Here is a 17,042-nt window from a genome sequence, read left to right on the forward strand (position 1 = left end):
GTAGATGACCTTGACAAGGAGGCCTTCCTAGAGAGACTCAGGCTAAGACGAACCTCATCAGGGTGGACCTGTGCTGTGATTAGACCTGACTTGTCCCAGGAGGCTTGTGTTGGAACACCCGACCCCCAGCTGGGAGCGCTGCTCTGGAAAGTTTTCAAGCCTGCATGTTGGAGGCAGGTCAGCAGGAAGTGGCCTGTGAAGGCCTGTTGTCTCTATTGTCTTTCTCCTGCCTCTGGATCTGCCAGGATATACGCAGCGGCCACCTCATGTTTCACCTCTGTAGGTCGGGCTGTCCCAGCTGCTGTCCCTTCCCTGTCTCCTGAAACTCTCAGGTAAAATAAACCTCTCTCCCTCAGGTTGCTCCTGCCAGGTAATTGGCCACGGCAGCAACAGTAACAATATTAGCTAATCTATCCCTAACCCACTGTGCCTGGTGCCTTCTCAGGAGCAGCCTGTGTGAACGGACTGGAGTGACACTGTGAGCCCAAGACTGCTGGCCACACCGCCAGCTTGGAAGACATCGAGTGTGGGTCTGCTGCCACCTTGCTCTGGTCTCTGGAACTATGGGACAGGAAGTGTCTGCTAAGCCTCTCAGCTTTGTGATGGCAGTGATGGCAGACGGGTCTAGCAACTTCGGGTACCTTTCAGGAGATGTCCAGGTGGGCCACAGGTCTACAGACACAGACAAGCCGAGGAGTCAGCAAGCTAACATTGATGCAGTCAGCAGAAACTAGAGGGCAAATGGGTATGGCTGGGGCGAGTCCCCTAAGCAAAGGCTTGGTGTCCGGTGTGCTTCTGAGCCACGAGTTTTCAGATTTAGGGATCTCTGCAGAGTTTACTGAGTGATCTTCCCTAATCTAAAATGACCCCAAACCATGTGTTATCATCTGACCAGGAGCTCTCCCCGTCCCCCTTCTTGGTGGACATGACTGTAGGAAGCTGGACATCACAGGATTCCTGACCACCCTCTCACCTGGAGCCTGGAAGAGCATCTCACAGAGCTGCTCGGTCTCCTCCTCAGACAGGTAGACAGGGAAGGTGGCACAGTCCAGCAGCAGGTGGCAGGCGGCGGCGAAGGCCTCCCTACAGTCCTCCTTGGAGCCCACCAACTCAATGACCACCTGGTCAATGTCCCATTCTGTCCCAGCTTTTCTCTGTGGGCTGCTGGGCACAGAGGACAGTGACTCTGAACTTTTCATCTTAAAGGGAGACCCGCGTGCCGTGAACAAGTCTGAAAGCATTTGTTTAAACTGGGGCACGGTGATGGGTTTGGGATCCCACGAGCCCTTCCTGCCAGAGTGGCTGATGCTTGGTGTCTGGCCCTTGTTGCTCTTCTCCGTGGGCTCCTCAGGTTTGCGCTCCTCCCCAGACACTGTCAGTGATGCTGCAAAAATGTTCTTGCTGGCGAAGTTGGCAATGAGCTCCTGGATGCAAAGAAATGTCCTCTGCATGCTCCCGGCCCTCTTCCAGATGTCATCCCTCTCAGCAGACACCCGAGGCACCCTTAGGTGCTCAGAGAGCTCTGGAGAGGAGGCGCTGAGCCCGATGCCACTGTCTTCGGATTTCAGTGGGGGGAAGGAAGCCTCTTCATCGCCTGCGACTACAGCCTTTGTATCCAAGATGACGTCACTGTTTTCTCCTTTTACTGGACTCTGAAACACAAGGAAAAGCTGTGTCCCACCCCCTTGGCTCTTCCAGTCTGGATAAACCATGACAATAGCAGTAACCACGGTAATTTAGTTTCCAGACCTGAAGCTGTTTTTCTAGATGCTTGCCTTCCCTGCCCTACTGACACCTCCCTTAACCCCCCAGTAATGGCCGGCCTGGAAGGACACTTATGGATCATCTGACATTCTCCAAACTCGCTGGTCACCTCTGGCAATAGTCAGCTGTGGGCTAAAATCAGGAGCTTTTTAATCTCCTTCCCACCCTTGTTCCAGTGAAAATGAAGACGGGGTGGCCACTCTGTCATGTGGGTCTGAGCTCTCCTCAGAGGCCCAGCACGCTGCTGCTGTCTACCTGTCTGTCTGCAGCACTACCAACTCATCTAAGAACAATCTAAAGAGCAATCTGCCTCAGTATCCCCTTGAATCCCAAGCCTGTAACTGTTTAGTTTCAAAGGATCAATCATGGCTTTTGGTTGCAGCCCACTGACAAAACTCTACCCTTCAAAAACACTGACATCCACCTACACACTATAGGATGACGCTGACTGCACCTCCTTAATAGTGAGAACCAAGGGGAATCTAAACATCCCATCATGGAAAGCAGTTACAAGTCCACATCACAGAAGGCATGACGAAATTACAAAGGTCGATACTGCTGTACCAAACACACAAGGGTTTCCCCATGGTACAGTCTGGGAGAAATACAGACAAAATGACCACACGGAGCAGGTTATGATGAACTGCGTCCCCAGATAGGTGTTCAAGCCCTAACCTCCAGAGCCTGTAGTGGGGCCTTATGTGAGGAAAGGGTCTTAGCACCTCCTAAGTGGGGGCATCTGGGTAGCCTAAATCCAAACAGGCTGTTGTCTTCATTAAAAGGGGGAATTTAGGCACAGACTGCACACACAGAACACCACATGCATATAAACGCAGAGATGGGGTAGGGGTAGGGGTGGAGGGGGTAAAATTTTGGCAAGCCTGAAGCACCACAGGTGGCCAACGAGCCCAGAGAAGCTTGTAAAGTGGTCTGGGCAGATTTTTTATTTACTCTGGGAGAAAACAACCTGGCGCTCCAAACTGAGAAAAGTGATTTCTGTTATTTAAGCCACACTGCTAATTCAGGGCATACTGGGTTTGCTTTTTACGCATGTCAAGTCACATGCATACAAACTTGCAATGGAAGGGCCACCTGCAGTTACTAGCACTGTCTAGCCATGCACGGCGGTGCTGCGGCATGGGAGTGGGTGAAATGAACTAACCCTTACAAGTGTCCTCAGCACAGTGGCTGCACATCTTCCTGTCCATATTGCTATCCAAACCGTGCCCATTACCTCCCACTCCTCAGAGGCACATACCGAGTTCTCGCTGCTGGGCTCCATGTCTAGGTAGGAGGGAGGCATCTGGACTTTGCTCAGCACCTTGAAACATGTCTTCAAAGCGTGTGTGAGCTCAGCTAAGCTCAGGGCCTCCACCTCCTCAGCAAGAGGCTGCAGCAGGCAGCCAAGCACCTGTGGGAGGTACTGAGTCTGCACCTCCGAGTAGAGCTCCTGCAACACAGAAGGGTCAGCCACTCACCCTCGCTGGCCCAGCGGGAAAGCAAGCGCCTCAGGACAGCAGCTTAGGGGGTTTCCATTAACCCCAAGCCAGCAGCATTACGTTCTCTCGGATGAAGTCCCGCACTGTCACCTGCGTCATTCACTAGCTGGCAAACTGCCCATCAGCCTACTACCAGGCCCAGAATTTACAGTCTCTTCAATTAAAACAGCAAGGATGAGCCTGGCGGTGGTGGTGCTCACCTTCAGTCCCAGCACTCGGGAGGCAGAGGCAGGCGGATCTCTGTGAGTTTGAGGCCAGCCTGGTCTACAGAGAGAGTTCCAGGACAACCAGGGCTACACAGAGAAACCCTGTCTTGAAAAATCAAAACAAACAAAAAACGCAGCAAAAACATAAAGCCTGGGAGCACAGGTCAGGCAAGTGTGTGCTCAGCAGGCAGGAGGCCCGGGATTGGTCCCGTCGTGACAAAACCGTGAGATTCTATCGGTACATCCTGACAAGACAGCAGAGATGGCACTGTGTACATGGGGAGCACCGCGTGCACCTACCAAGGGGATCACATCCAGCAGGAACACCAGGAGGGTGCAGAGCTCCGAGACGGTGGGGGGAGGGCCGATGGCTACCGGCTGCTTCACTGGTCTAGGCCAAGCACAGGACAGAAGGTTAGTCCTCTCTCCCACAGTCACTGCACACAACTTTTCTGTTTAGTTTTTAAGGCTTTTTGTTTGTTTGTTTATCGAGTCAGGGTCTCTCTATGTAGCACTGAGATTGGCCTGCCTCTGCCTCCTGGGATTAAAGGCTGGTTTTGTTTCTGAGACAGGACCTCACTAGAGTAGCCCTGGCTAGCTCCAAAGGCATTGGAATTGCAGGTTTGACCAGCTCAATTGCAAACATCTTACAGTTTCCAGCACAGTGGAAGACAGCTTTTGTGAGCCTCATATCTCGGTTCTGGTGTCAGACCACCTCGTGTGGAGATGCCCTAGAGAGCGCTGCTTGAACGTCTCTGGGACAAACTGCTTCTGACTTAATCAGATTTGTCCAGGCGTGGACTTAGCATCCAGGAGAAACACAACAATGTCACTATGTATGGCTGCAAGTGCCTAGTGCCAAACCAAAGACTCGTTTCCAGGGCAACAGGAACCAGCCTATGTTACACAACATGAGTCAGACTGTTTTTAGTGTTTGTTTATTTTTGCTTTTTTTTCTGTTTGTTTGTTTTTGAAACAAAGTCTCACTATATAACCCTGCTGACATGGAACTTGGCATGTAGGTCAGGCTGGCCTTGAACTCGCAGAAATTCTCCTGCTTTTACCTCCTGAGTGCTGGGGTCGAGTGTGTACGTCATCACACCCACCTTTGTTTTACTTTTGAGGTCCCCTGAGAGACCCCTATGAGATGTCTTCTGGGAAAGCCATCTGGACCTGGTTCTGGGGATGCAGAGGTTCCTGCAGAACCCTATTCTGGCAGGTACTGATCTACTGCGCTAGACAGGACCTTTTATGTCTCTGGCCGCTTCCTCACAGGTCCACAGTATGAGAACAAAATGCCTGCATTTCATGAGGCTGCCCAAAGAATTCACCTCAGGCTTTGTAGCTACAGGACACGCGTGGTCAAAGTTTACATGGGAAGTTCCCTTCACAGTTCCAGGCCCTGAAGAATGGGTTGGACTCGTGAGCCCATGTGGCATTCACCGCTGGATGAATAGGGGCCCTGAGCTCATCACAATAGCCTTAAACATGACCACTTTAAGCCCATCTCACACTAAGAAGACCGAAGAGTCCGTGTTCAGCACAGAGACATGCGCCTATGCCTAGAGAAGAAGACAGGGCTTGCAGGGGAGGCTGCACTGGTAAACAAGAGAACACGGGCAGAGGCTTTCTGAAGTTAGGATTTCGTGAGTAACAGAGTGGCCCAGGATCCTGTGGCCCAGACAGTCTCCATCCTATTAGAGACCTACATGACTCCCAGCCCTGAGTCACTGGCCTCTGAAGCTCAGGAGAGACCACTGACAGTCACTACTGGTGAGACCCTGGCCTCCATGCAGCCCCAGAACCATCACCGGCTCCTCCCCACACGTCGTCCTCAGAGGCCCACTCACTTAAAACACTTCTCGAAACACCGCGCCATGTAATCCCACAGGAAGTCTGTGCTGAGTGACGAGAACAGCAAATTGACCGTCTTCACGATCTCGGAGGCGTGTCTGTTTTCTTTGATTGTGCTGCAGAGGAGGGAAAGCAGCTAAGTGACTGATGGGATCCGAACTACAGGACGAGCGCTGAAGATGCCGCCCCACGGCTGTGCTCAGCCTCTGACAAACTCTGATCAGGACACAAATGCTGCTGTCTCAATTCTAGGAAAGCGTTTCCACAGGCCTCCCTGAATAACAGCTTTTAAAACATTTTTATCTCTCCTCTGGCAGTTTCATATGTGTGCACGATGCACCATGAAGAAGCCTGTCCTGACCCCTCCTGCCCCTAATGTGTTGCCTATCACTGCCTGCATGAGCAGGAGCAACGTGCCAACAGCCACATCCCCCATGAGAATAACTCCCTGCTAGACAGTGTTCTTACCACTGGATCTCTTAGAAACAGATGTGAGAGTTATTGTGTGAAGAACACGACACTCAGCACCGATGCCCACCCCTACCCACCCAACTGTAGGTTCAGCAGGGAGACTTGGCTACAATGTTATATATTTACTATGATACTGGATATTAAACCCAGGACCTTGGACACACTAGACAGGTCATGCCCAGGCCACCACAAACAGTTTTAAATGTGTATCTAAGGCTAGGCAAAGCCCTCTACGCTACAGGAATCCTTACATGTGTACAAGGAGATATGTGACCATTTGAAAACATGGAAAAAGTGGAAACCACCAGAAAAGTGTGTCAATCAGCAAGGGACTGGCTGTTCCAGCAGGATTTACTCAATGACAAGCTCCTGATGAGGAAGCTTGGGCATCACATTCCAGAGGAAAAGAGTGGAGAGCAGGCCCCAGCTGTACTCAGTGACACCACGCAGCTCCATCTATGGGCTGTGAGCGGGTCAGTGTGTGTAAGCATGCAGGAGGGTCTGGAAGCAGTGGAGACCTTTTTCCTCACAGGAGAGTAGGAGTATGGAAGATAGTATTTCTGCTGTTTTTGGTAGCTTCAAATATCAGGGTATTCTACAATAAACATCTATTGCTTTCAAATTAAAAAAAAAATCCTTATTTTCTGAGAAAGGAAAAAAACCACCACAACAAACCCCTCAGGACATTTATAACAAATAAACCAGAAAAATAAGAGAATAAAATTTAGTACACACACTACTGATCTAGGCAGAAAGCAAGTGCTTAACAGTGAAGAGTAAAGAAGTGGCTCTATTTATTAATTCATGTGAAGACCGGCATGCCCCATTTCTGAACTTCCTCCCTCCCACCCTCCGAGTCCCCTTCCCCCGGGCCTCCCCACTTGTGCACTGTAGATCAAGTTGCCTTTGCTGAATGACATCCATGTTTGATCAGTAACACTCCCTGTTGTGGGTTAGGAGGGACCAGATTAAGCTCTCCCACATTCCTAAAGAGGGACCGTCACGGCACTCCAACCTGTGGAGCACTTGATGATTCACACTGAAGAACAGAGGAGGACCACGGAGGGGGACCACGGAAGAGGGGACCATGGAGGGGGACCACAGAGGGGGTCCACGGAGGAAGGGGACCACGGAGGGGGACCACGGAAGAGGGGACCACGGAGGGGGTCCACGGAGGAAGGGGACCATGGAGGGGGACCACGGAGGGGGACCATGGAGGGGGTGGATGTGTGATGTGAAGGCTGTGCTCATACCTTGCTAGCAGATTCCCACTCTGAGTGTAGCTAAGTTTAAGGTCAGAGCCAAGGACATCATGACAGTAAGAATAAAAGGCTCTGATGACTTCCAGAAATAAATTCTCAACCACTTGGGGTCCTGAAATAAGAGAAAACAGTTAGAAAAGAACTAATACCACAGTCAAATGTTTGTGAGTTTTGAGACACGGTCTCTAGCCCAGGCTAGCCTCAAACTCTCTACACAACCAAAGATTATTATGAACTTCTGGTCCTCCTGCCTCCACCTCCTGAGTGCAAGGAAAAACAGGCTTTTGCCACCATGCCTGGTTTGTTTGTTTGTTTGTTTTTTTGTTTTGTTTTTTCGAGACAGGGTTTCTCTGTGGCTTTGGAGCCTGTCCTGGAACTAGCTCTGTAGACCAGGCTGGTCTCGAACTCACAGAGATCCGCCTGCCTCTGCCTCCCGAGTGCTGGGATTAAAGGTTAAAGGCATGCGCCACCATCACCCGGCCATGCCTGGTTTGTATGATAAGAGATTTGCTGTAAAAATTCCTACCACCTTTAAGTTACCAGCCCACTTGGACGTGGCCTCTTATACTATTCACGCTGCTGTAAAGCACATGTCTGGTCTCTTTTCTGGCTGCGGGATTTGGTTGTTGTTCCCTGTTCCAGCAGAGGACTGTGATCTGTGAGTCTACCCCTGAATAAATAAACCTCTATTATTCTCAATTCTGAGCTAGTGTGGGATTTCTTTTAAGCGTCCTTCTTCAGAGACTGGATGCTGTTTCCTGATGCTGGGCAGGCATTCTACCAACTGAGCTACACCCCAACCCTTATCCATCAAATTTTAAACCAATAATACTAAGGCACACATAAAACACCCGGAATAACTTCGTATGCATAGGCCTTTACAGGTATATAGGTATAACCAAGGGCTGTCTGGGTCTTTACAGGTGTGTAGCTATAACCAAGGGCTGTCTGGGCCTTTACAGGTGTGTAGGTACAAGGGCTGTCTGGGCCTTTACAGGTGTGTAGCTATAACCAAAGGTTGTCTGGGCCTTTACAGGTGTATAGCTATAACCAAGGGCTGTCTGGGTCTTTACAGGTGTATAGCTATAACCAAGGGCTGTCTGGGCCTTTACAGGTGTAACCTTTACTGGTGTGTAGGGATAACCAAGGGCTGTCTGGGCCTTTACAGGTGTGTAGGTACAAGGGCTGTCTGGGCCTTTTTACAGGTGTGTAGGTACAAGGGCTGTCTGGGCCTTTACAGGTGTGTAGGTACAAGGGCTGTCTGGGCCTTTACAGGTGTATAGTGATAACCAAGGGTTGTCTGGGCCTTTACAGCAGCAGCAGCAGCAGCAGGAACGACCTGGAGGAAAGCAGCACACTACTGCACAGCTCACTCAGTGTCAGTCACTGCTACACATGGGCATAGATGGGGTCCTTCCCACAGGCACACAGGCAGGGGCGGTGCAGCTCCTCCTGACTACACAAGGTCACAGCAGGCTCCAGTAGGTTGTCCAAGCCAGTTTTCACTGGGTGAAGGCAGTTGAACACTACACATTCCAAACCCGTGAACTGCTTGGCCAAACATCACTCAGGAGAAATACCCACAGAGGAGAGCAACTTCCCTGCCCTGTCTAATCCTGAGAAGCTCAAGAAGAGCCATGGAGGCACCAGCAGCCACACATCAGAGCCACTTCCTGGCCCACCCGGTCGTGTGTAGGGCATAGAGTTTCAAGCTGACTTCTGAGCATATTTGGAGGGATGAAAGCACCTACTCTCAGCAAAGGAAAACGCCACGTTCTCGCTGTGTAATGGCAATAGCACATCCGCCTTTCACGCATTTGGAAAACACGTTCTCGCTGTGTAATGGCGATAGCACATTTGCCTTTCATGCATTTATTTTCAGTGCTATGGTCAGTCCTGTGGCCTCACCAAGCAAATGTTCTAACCCTAAGGTACATTGAGCCTTGAATCAACTTAATCTTTTATACTTCCCAGAGAATCACAATGTGCCTCTGAGAGAACATTTTTTTTAAAAAAAATACTTTATTCTTATTTTATGTGCATTGGTGTTTTGCCTACTGTATGTCTGTGTGAGCGTGTCAGATCCCTGGATCTGGAGTTAACAGACAGTTGTAAGCTGCTATGTGGGTGCTGGAAATTGAACTCTGGTCCTCTGGGAGAGCAGCCAGTGCTCTCAACTTATGAGCCATCTCTCCAGCCTGTGATAGAACTATTTTTTATAAGTTTGTGTGTCTTTTATCTCTTGGAAGGGTGCCAAATGCTTCCTACCACAGGGTGTTTTGCAGCCTCCTTCATGGAGCAGACACGGCTAAAGCCCACCTGCTGAAAGAGACCAAGTGACTGCTTGGTGCTCCTGCTCCCGCAGAACCAACTGCTATCGACCTATGTGTGTGTCCCTCAGACAGCTAAGCCAGCAGAAGAGTGTATTTAACAACTACTTGATATGAAGGGAAACACTCGGCAGCTTCTAGAAAGTCTGGCCTGTACCCAGCTAAATGGTGCAGCTTCTTGGCTCACAACAGGGCAGCTTTGACACAGAACACACATCTAATGCTAACCCCTATTTCTTCTTTGAATATCACCCCGAGGCACACAGCAAGCACCCAACATGCTAATACTACTCGGCTCACTTCTTCGGCTAAAACACAACTCTTCTGAGATGGGGTTTATTTCCAAATACAGAGAAATCTTAGGAGCCACTGTTGGTGGATAGAGGTGGGAGGGAGAAAGAGAGAAAGCACGGGTACTTCCAGAAAGAACGCTCACACTGAGGGTTGGTTAAAGGCAGCGCTTCCTGGAAAGGAAGACTTGGGCACTGGGGGACCTTGGGGACATGAATCACCTTGGGACTCTCCCTCTGTGAAGTGGGTATCACAAGAGGGCCCACCTTCATGTTGGGGGTGTGGAGACACACATGAGGCATGCAAGCCACCTGAACAAACTAACTGCTGGGCAAAAACTGCAGGCAGGACCTGTCGAGACGTCTGCCACCCAGCCCAACGAGCTGAGTTTGACTCTGAGGACCCACATGGAAGAGAGCCAACTCCTGAAAGTTGCCTTCTGACTCAACATGTACACTGTGACACGCACAAGGACCCGTGGGAGTGCACACGCACACATGGTACATGACACATGTAATAATATTTAGAGAACTGCAGTGAGCATGATGGTATGTCTATAATCCCAGGACTTTGGAGGCAGAGGCAGGAGGGGATGGATTCAAAGCCACCTGGCTACACATGAAGTTCCATCCCAGCCTGAAGGGTACAGACAGACTGTCTCAAAAGCTCCAAGGCAACAAGACCAACATCCCAGTGGCAGGGGTGTCCTTTCCATCCTGCTGCCCTAGAGTCACACCAGCCCTGCCACACAACGGATACTCACGGCCACATCTGAACTAGCCACTGAAAGGCTGCGTGGCCTAAGGACGCTCTTGGCTCTTTGTTATCCTGGCCTCCTAGCCAACACCCTTGACCATGCAATGCAGTAGGGGGGGGGGGGAGCGGAGCCTCTGTCCTGTTATGGTGCTCAGGTGACTAGACATCAGATCTGATCATGAAGGGGTGTCAAAGGGAGAGAAAACTTTCCTCAACAGATTCTCAGGGGCCATAGTGTATGTGCAAGAAAGGTCAGGGGTCATAGTGTGCGTGTAAGAGGGGTCAAGGGTCCCAGTATGTGTGCAGGAGGGTCCAGAGGCCACAGTATGTAAGATGTAAGGGTCAGTGTGTGTATAAGAGGGGTCAGGGACCATAGTGTACAGATAGGAGGGGATGGAGTCACAGTGTGTGTGTAAGAGGGGTCAAGGGTTGCTGCAGGAGCTACTTTTGCTCCTTCAGCCAATAGCCTTTGAGATACCAGCCCACTGGGGTGTGGTATCTTTCGCTTTAAAAAAAGCAGCAGCCCTCCTCCACTCTCTCTTGCTTCGGATTCCACTTCTGACTATCAGACGCTTTTCCTGGTCGTGCAGGAGGCTGTTGTCTAGGACGGTGATCTGTAAGTTTTTTTCCCTTTAAATAAATAACCCTTTTATTAATCATAATTCCAAATTGGTGTGGGATTTTTTTGTGACTTACTCTATTAAGGGGTCACAGTGTATGTGTAAGAGGGGCCAGGGGTCACAGTGTGCATGTGAGAGGGGTCAGGAGTCACAGTATACATGTGAGAGGGGTCAGGAGTCACAGTGTGCATGTGAGAGGGGTCAGGGGTTACAGTGTGTGTATAAGAGGGGTCAGGGGTCACAGTGTGCATGTGAGAGGGGTCAGGGGTCACAGTGTGCATGTGAGAGGGGTCAGGGGTCACAGTGTGCATGTGAGAGGGGTCAGGGGTTACAGTGTGTGTATAAGAGGGGTCAGGGGTTACAGTGTGCGTGAGAGAGGCCCTCTAAGAAGCAGAGTCTTCATTTCGTGCTGAGATGTTCTCACGTTACAGAGGGGCAGCTTGCTCACGCTCACAGGGTCACAGGGTCCCTTCCCAGGTGTAAACTGAGGCTCACTAGCGGTTATGACACTGGGAGGAACAGTCTTGTGAAAAGTGCAGACGCACTGAAGGCACACGCACCCACAGCAGGAGGCGGAGCTTCTTAGCCTACTGTGCACGGCAGGGACCCTGAACCACGCACTTTCAAGACTCGAATGCCAACCACATCTGTGTTTAAACTTGCCAAAACATGAGATCCCCATGTGTGCCAGCGGCAGTGGCTTTCCCCACCGTACCTATTTCGGGCTTGTCCAGGAGACTGACGAGGATGCGGAAGGGCTTCAGGTATGCGTGGTGGCGCTCCTCGACGTCAGCATCTAAGAACTGCTGATGCAGGATCTCGGCCAGAGCCTGTGGGAGGGTACAGCATCACTGGCTGTCTTTGGTTAAACACTGGGCGAGAATGAGGACCACTTCACAACACACGCATGCCAAGCGCGTCAGTCCTTCAAGGTCATAGTCAGTGTCACTCTGAGGTCTCACAGAAAAATGCACTGAAGAACTCTGAAAAGAAGCTGGGTCTGGTCAGTGTAGAGTTGCCTAGCATGCATGACGTTCTGCGTTCAGTCCCCACATAAGCAGATACAATGGTGCATACCTGTAATCTCAGCACGTAAGGAGGCAGAGGCAGGAGGATTGGGAGCTCACAGTCCTCTTAGGCTACGTGGTGAGTTCAAGGACAATCTGGGAAATGTAGGGATAAGTCCCGCCCCTTAGGGGGCATGTTCGCCTCGGGCTAATGTTTACCTACAAATCTGGCGAGCATGCTAGCAGCACTTGCTTCTGCTTTCGTGGTCTCCCCTGGAACGGTGGTTCTGTAAGTCTATTTCCCCATTAAAGCTGTATATATCTTTACAATCTGTCTGCATTCATTACGCCGTTACAGGGAAATATGAGAGCGTGGCTTAAAACAAACACCCAAAACAAAACAATAAACAGGAAGGGAGGGAGGGAGGGAGGGAGGGAGGGAGGGAGGGAGGGAGGGAGGGAAGAAGACTGCAATAAGAAGAAATGTCCTGATTGTAGTCAAATTTCCATTTTCATAAATGTTCTTACCTCAACTAAAAGATCCTTGGAATATTTCTCAAAAAAATATGAGGATTGGTCTTCATAAGAATTTGAAATGACAGATTCTGGCACAATGGTATTTCCTTTAATGTCTGAACCTATAAAATAATAAACGCCACAGGCTGTTAAAAAGACCTTGTGTTTCATAAGGATACTGTATTGTGTAAAACACTCATGCTACAGTATTTTAATAAATACAGCTCCTTCAACAGAAAAGCAGTCGGATCTAGACCCTTTCCCCTGTTCCGCGGAGGTACATGCACAAGGCAAGTGTCCTACAACTGAGCTACATATCTTCTGACAGCGCCATCCTGGCTAAGGACCGGGAGGAGAGAATTCATTCCAGCGGGCAAACGTCTGGTTTGTGCCGATCACTCGCTGGCCCCTTCTGCAGGATGTTTATAAGACTGGAGCACAGATCATTTCCACACCACCGTTCATTGGTTCAGCACTATGTGACATCAAGGCAGACTGCCTTCCTGGCTGACTATATGCCTTCGTTTTGGGCCTGGGGATCAGTTAGCTAGTGGGATCTTCAGGGCAAAGAACAGTCTGATGGTATAAGCAAAAACATGAGGTCCCAGGTCACAGCTAAGCAAGGCCTAGAGCTTTCTCTACGCACAGAATGCCACGTTCTTCCTTTTAGTGGTTTTTTGAGATAAGAGTTTTTCTGTGTAGCCCTGGCTGTCCTGGAATTCATTCTTGTAGACCGGATTGACCTCAAATTCAGAGACCCACCTGCCTCTGCCTCCTGAGTGCTGGAATTAAAGGCGTGTGCCACTGCTGCCTGATTAGAATGCCATACTCTAACCAATGAGTGCCTCTCATAGTCATCCCTTTATGGAACCACCTTTAAAAGGAGGCTGGAGAGGAGCACTTGGCTTTTAAACAGGCCTCTCATTAAATATCATTTAGCTACAGATTTTTGGTATTTCCAGCTCTTAAAATGGAACTCACCTGGAACTTTAAAACTCTACTCACTTATCTTTTTTAAAAGAAAAAAAAAAGTTGCAGATAATCAGAGCCGACCTCAACTGCCCAGGGCTGTATTAGTCATGGAGGTCTTTCCACAATTCATGACTCAGAAACACCACTCAGGCCACCCCTTAGTCCACAAACCAGCACTGGGGCTCATGCTCACACGGTGCTCAGTACCTAGCAACCAGGCATACAGTCTTCTATTGAGAGACATGTCCCTTCTCAGCAGGGTCTGGGTGGCAGCAGACAGAATGTGTATGATGTCACGTCTGAGCAGAGGGATGGCTCTCTCATCAGGATCCTGTTGGAAGGACGGAGAAAGCTTACCTTAAGGGGATGCTGAGTAGGCTTCTGACTTTTCACATGTGCTCTACTTAACCATCCATTTCCAAAAGATGGCCAAAAGGCTGGCCGTCCCCACGCCGCCCACCAAAGCAGCTGATCAAGGTCTGCCTGCTGAGTAGCCAGCTCCTCAGACCTGATGCACTCTACCCTGGAGAGAGACCACGGTGTGGGGAGCTAAGGAAAGTCACCGGATTCCCAAGGTCCCTCCCAGTGTCATCTGAGCAGTATATCTACCGGGGAGAGGACTCTCTTCTGTGAAGGTTGTGAATCTCACAGGGACCCAGGGGAGTTTCTGTGAGTCTCAGAGATGCCAGGGTAGGCCTTCCAGGGTGATAATGCAGCTGCCTGCCTCTGAGTCACCAATGTTCCTGTTAGTCCCCTAACAAAGCCACTGCTTCGCCAAGCAGGGTCTAGGTGGCATCACCCTCTGATATGTCGATACAAACACCTGCCGTTGGCTTCTGAAGTAACAGGAAGTGTCCAGAAGGGTAAACATGACTCACCAGACAGGTATAAAATGGAAAGAAAAACAGAATGATTTCCAGATTATTCCTTTGCACAAGAACATTGGCGTCTAGCAGGGATGCGCACAGAGACTTCACCTGAAACGACAAACCAGAGGGCTGATCCCTAAGTGACCCGGCACCCTCTGCCGGCTGCTTCTGCGCGGCCACAAAAACTAGGTAGAGAGCGTCCTCTCTGAACACAGACAGGAGGGTACGGATCGCGAGGCTGAAAGCCATGAGGCTTGTGGGAAGTCATGAGGTCATGAGGCACGGGGGCCAAGGGTCAGAGGAGAAAGTAGGGAGTGGTCAGCTGGGAGCAGACTAGGAAACCCCTGAAGTGGGACTGTATGAGCCACATGCCACAGAAGCACGGGACAGGCGCGAGCAAAGCCACCTCTTGGTGACTGATAAAGACGTGGTGATGTGGGCGGAGGGAGCCAGCGGGAAAACTGCTGGTCCAGGGGAGATGTAGGCAGGAGAAATGGGGCCCGAGAAAGGAGAAAACGAACAGGGCATACACATGCGGCAGGGAAGCAGAGATGGCCCACATCCCTATCACAACCTAGGGGACTCTTCAATTCTGTCATGCAATTCCCAGACAGACCCTGTGGGAAAGCTCTGCCAATCCTCCGAATACAGAAATGTCTGCTCGTTACATGTTGTGACCCATTAATTTAATCTGGAAACACTAAGTTCAGAGTGTGGGTTCTCTACCAGGGGGTGACAGACAGCATGCCATCAATCACAGGGCCATGGATGGGGAAAGATAAACGTCTGGGGTGCTCATGTTACCAAGTTCATGGCAGTGCTGGAGCTGTCAGGGAAGGCAGAGTCCCTTGAAGGGCCTGGAGAAGGAAGCTGGGGGAACCCTGGCATGTAGGTGTGAGCTCAGCCTAAGACGACCAGGGCAGAAAGGACAGGGCCATGAGTCATTGGGACACTAGAGCAGGGAGGAGACAGTTTGGACATGAATAATGAGGGAGTGATACGGGCAGGGGAGGAAGCAAGACTAGAGGCACAGCAGAGACTGCTGGCAGCGGCTTCTGAGCACCTGCATACAGCACCATGGTTCACCAAGGAGCTGGGGCAGGAGAGCTGGCTCTGTGGGTAAAGGATGCTTGCTGCAGAGTTTAGTTCCCAGCGCTCCATCTTCTGGCCTCAGCATGTGCCCATTCATTTTAACCTAACTCTGTCTCTTTCTCCATCTCTCTCACACACCGCTCACAAAGAATTCTCCCAGAGGGAAAGGCCATGTCCACGTCTCAGGTGGAGCAAGGCACCTACCGTGAGCTGGTAATCGGTACCCAGCATGTACTTCTGCTCCTTGCCTGGTGAGTCCCGGCTGATGTGGCTCACCACAAACAAGGAGGCAGGGAGGCGGATGGAAGGGCTTGTCAGGACACTCCCCCACAGGGCAGCATAGAACACCTCCCGGCCCACGACCAGAGACAGTCTCAGGAGCAGGGCATCTGTCCTGTTGGTGAAAGACATGTTTCAGGGTTCCTCCCTCCTGTACTGTGAAAGAGCAGGCTCTCACAGGCTCGCCCCTGGCGAGGACACCCCATTTTCCCCTCTGTCACTCCAAACCGCTGTCATGGCTATACTGCTGGACTTCCTGCCCACCCGCTGTCACGCATCACACTAATGTGGCACACTGATCACATCTCGGTTCTGGGGATGGGCTTGGTGGCAAGCGCCTTTACCCACTGAGCCATTGTCCCCTTTACTCCATTTTAAGTAGATTTATTTTTATTTATGTCTGTGTGGTAGATTTATTTTTATTTATGTCTGTGTGTCTACATGCATGTATGGTCTACATGCGTGTATGGTATACATGTGTGTATGTGCATTTGTTTGCAGGTGCCTGAGGAAGCCAGGAGAGGACACTGGATGCCCTGGAGATGGAGAAAAGGTAAGCCATCCAACATAGAAAGTGGCCACAAGTGCTCTTAACTGCTGAGCCATTCCTCCAGCCCCACACATTTAGTTAATGCATGTGTATGTGTCTGTGTGTGTACCTGTGTGTGTAGTATGTATGCTGCATGTGCTTGTGCCAGAGGACAATCTAGAAAAGCTGACCTCTTCTACTACCATGAGGGTTCTGGATATCAGTCCAGACACCAGGCTTGGTAGCAGCCACCCTAACTGCTGGGCCACCCGCCAGTCCCCTTATTTTTAGACAGAGTGTCTCTGGTATCCCAGCTGGCCTCCTGCCTCAGCCTTCTGAGCGCTGGGAAGCACAGGTTTGCCACACCTCCTGTATGCACTTAGTCTTCCCACAACGCAGTCGGCAGCTCACAACGAGCATCGCATAGCGGATCAGGGCCCGTTTTTCCATGGATGCTAAAGTGAAGCTCTGCTCTAGTGCCGGCACTAAAAACCACATGTGGGTTGGTGACAGGCCTGCCAGCGACCCGAAAGAGAGGGCTCACCTCAGGACTGACCTGACTCAGCCCCTGCAAGGACTCCATGTCTCATGGTTCCTACTTGCAAAGTCTTGGGAGGAAAGAAAAGCAGCTCACAGCTTTCTCAGCTCGGCCCTTCTGTGTTCAAATCCTGGCTATGGGACCCGGGATAGGACTGACCTCAGCACGAACCCTTACTCAGCCATGA

General features: G+C 50.7%; 1 protein-coding gene across 10 annotated transcripts in view; it reads right to left on the bottom strand.

The window, feature by feature from the left end:
* Positions 1 to 17,042, bottom strand: part of Dop1b (DOP1 leucine zipper like protein B) — a 94,123-nt gene that overhangs the window by 49,611 nt on the left and 27,470 nt on the right. For 7 of the 10 annotated variants that reach the window (XR_009056806.1, XM_057764016.1, XM_057764009.1 and 4 more), the window contains 10 exons: positions 15,714 to 15,903; positions 14,427 to 14,525; positions 13,744 to 13,879; positions 12,589 to 12,698; positions 11,769 to 11,883; positions 7,048 to 7,168; positions 5,320 to 5,439; positions 3,770 to 3,860; positions 3,023 to 3,214; positions 974 to 1,652 (listed from right to left, as the gene is read on the bottom strand). Coding sequence is in view for 9 of the 10 variants with exons in the window: in XM_057764016.1 (XP_057619999.1) it covers positions 974 to 1,652; positions 3,023 to 3,214; positions 3,770 to 3,860; positions 5,320 to 5,439; positions 7,048 to 7,168; positions 11,769 to 11,883; positions 12,589 to 12,698; positions 13,744 to 13,879; positions 14,427 to 14,525; positions 15,714 to 15,903 (1,853 nt within the window). In the remaining variant the exon portion in view is untranslated. The remainder of the gene's footprint in view (positions 1 to 973; positions 1,653 to 3,022; positions 3,215 to 3,769; positions 3,861 to 5,319; positions 5,440 to 7,047; positions 7,169 to 11,768; positions 11,884 to 12,588; positions 12,699 to 13,743; positions 13,880 to 14,426; positions 14,526 to 15,713; positions 15,904 to 17,042) is intronic. The other 3 variants (XM_057764015.1, XM_057764014.1, XM_057764012.1) reach the window with 1 other exon arrangement.

This window comes from Chionomys nivalis, chromosome 3 (assembly GCF_950005125.1).
Source record: "Chionomys nivalis chromosome 3, mChiNiv1.1, whole genome shotgun sequence".
In the NCBI taxonomy this organism is placed as follows: Eukaryota; Metazoa; Chordata; class Mammalia; order Rodentia; family Cricetidae; genus Chionomys; species Chionomys nivalis.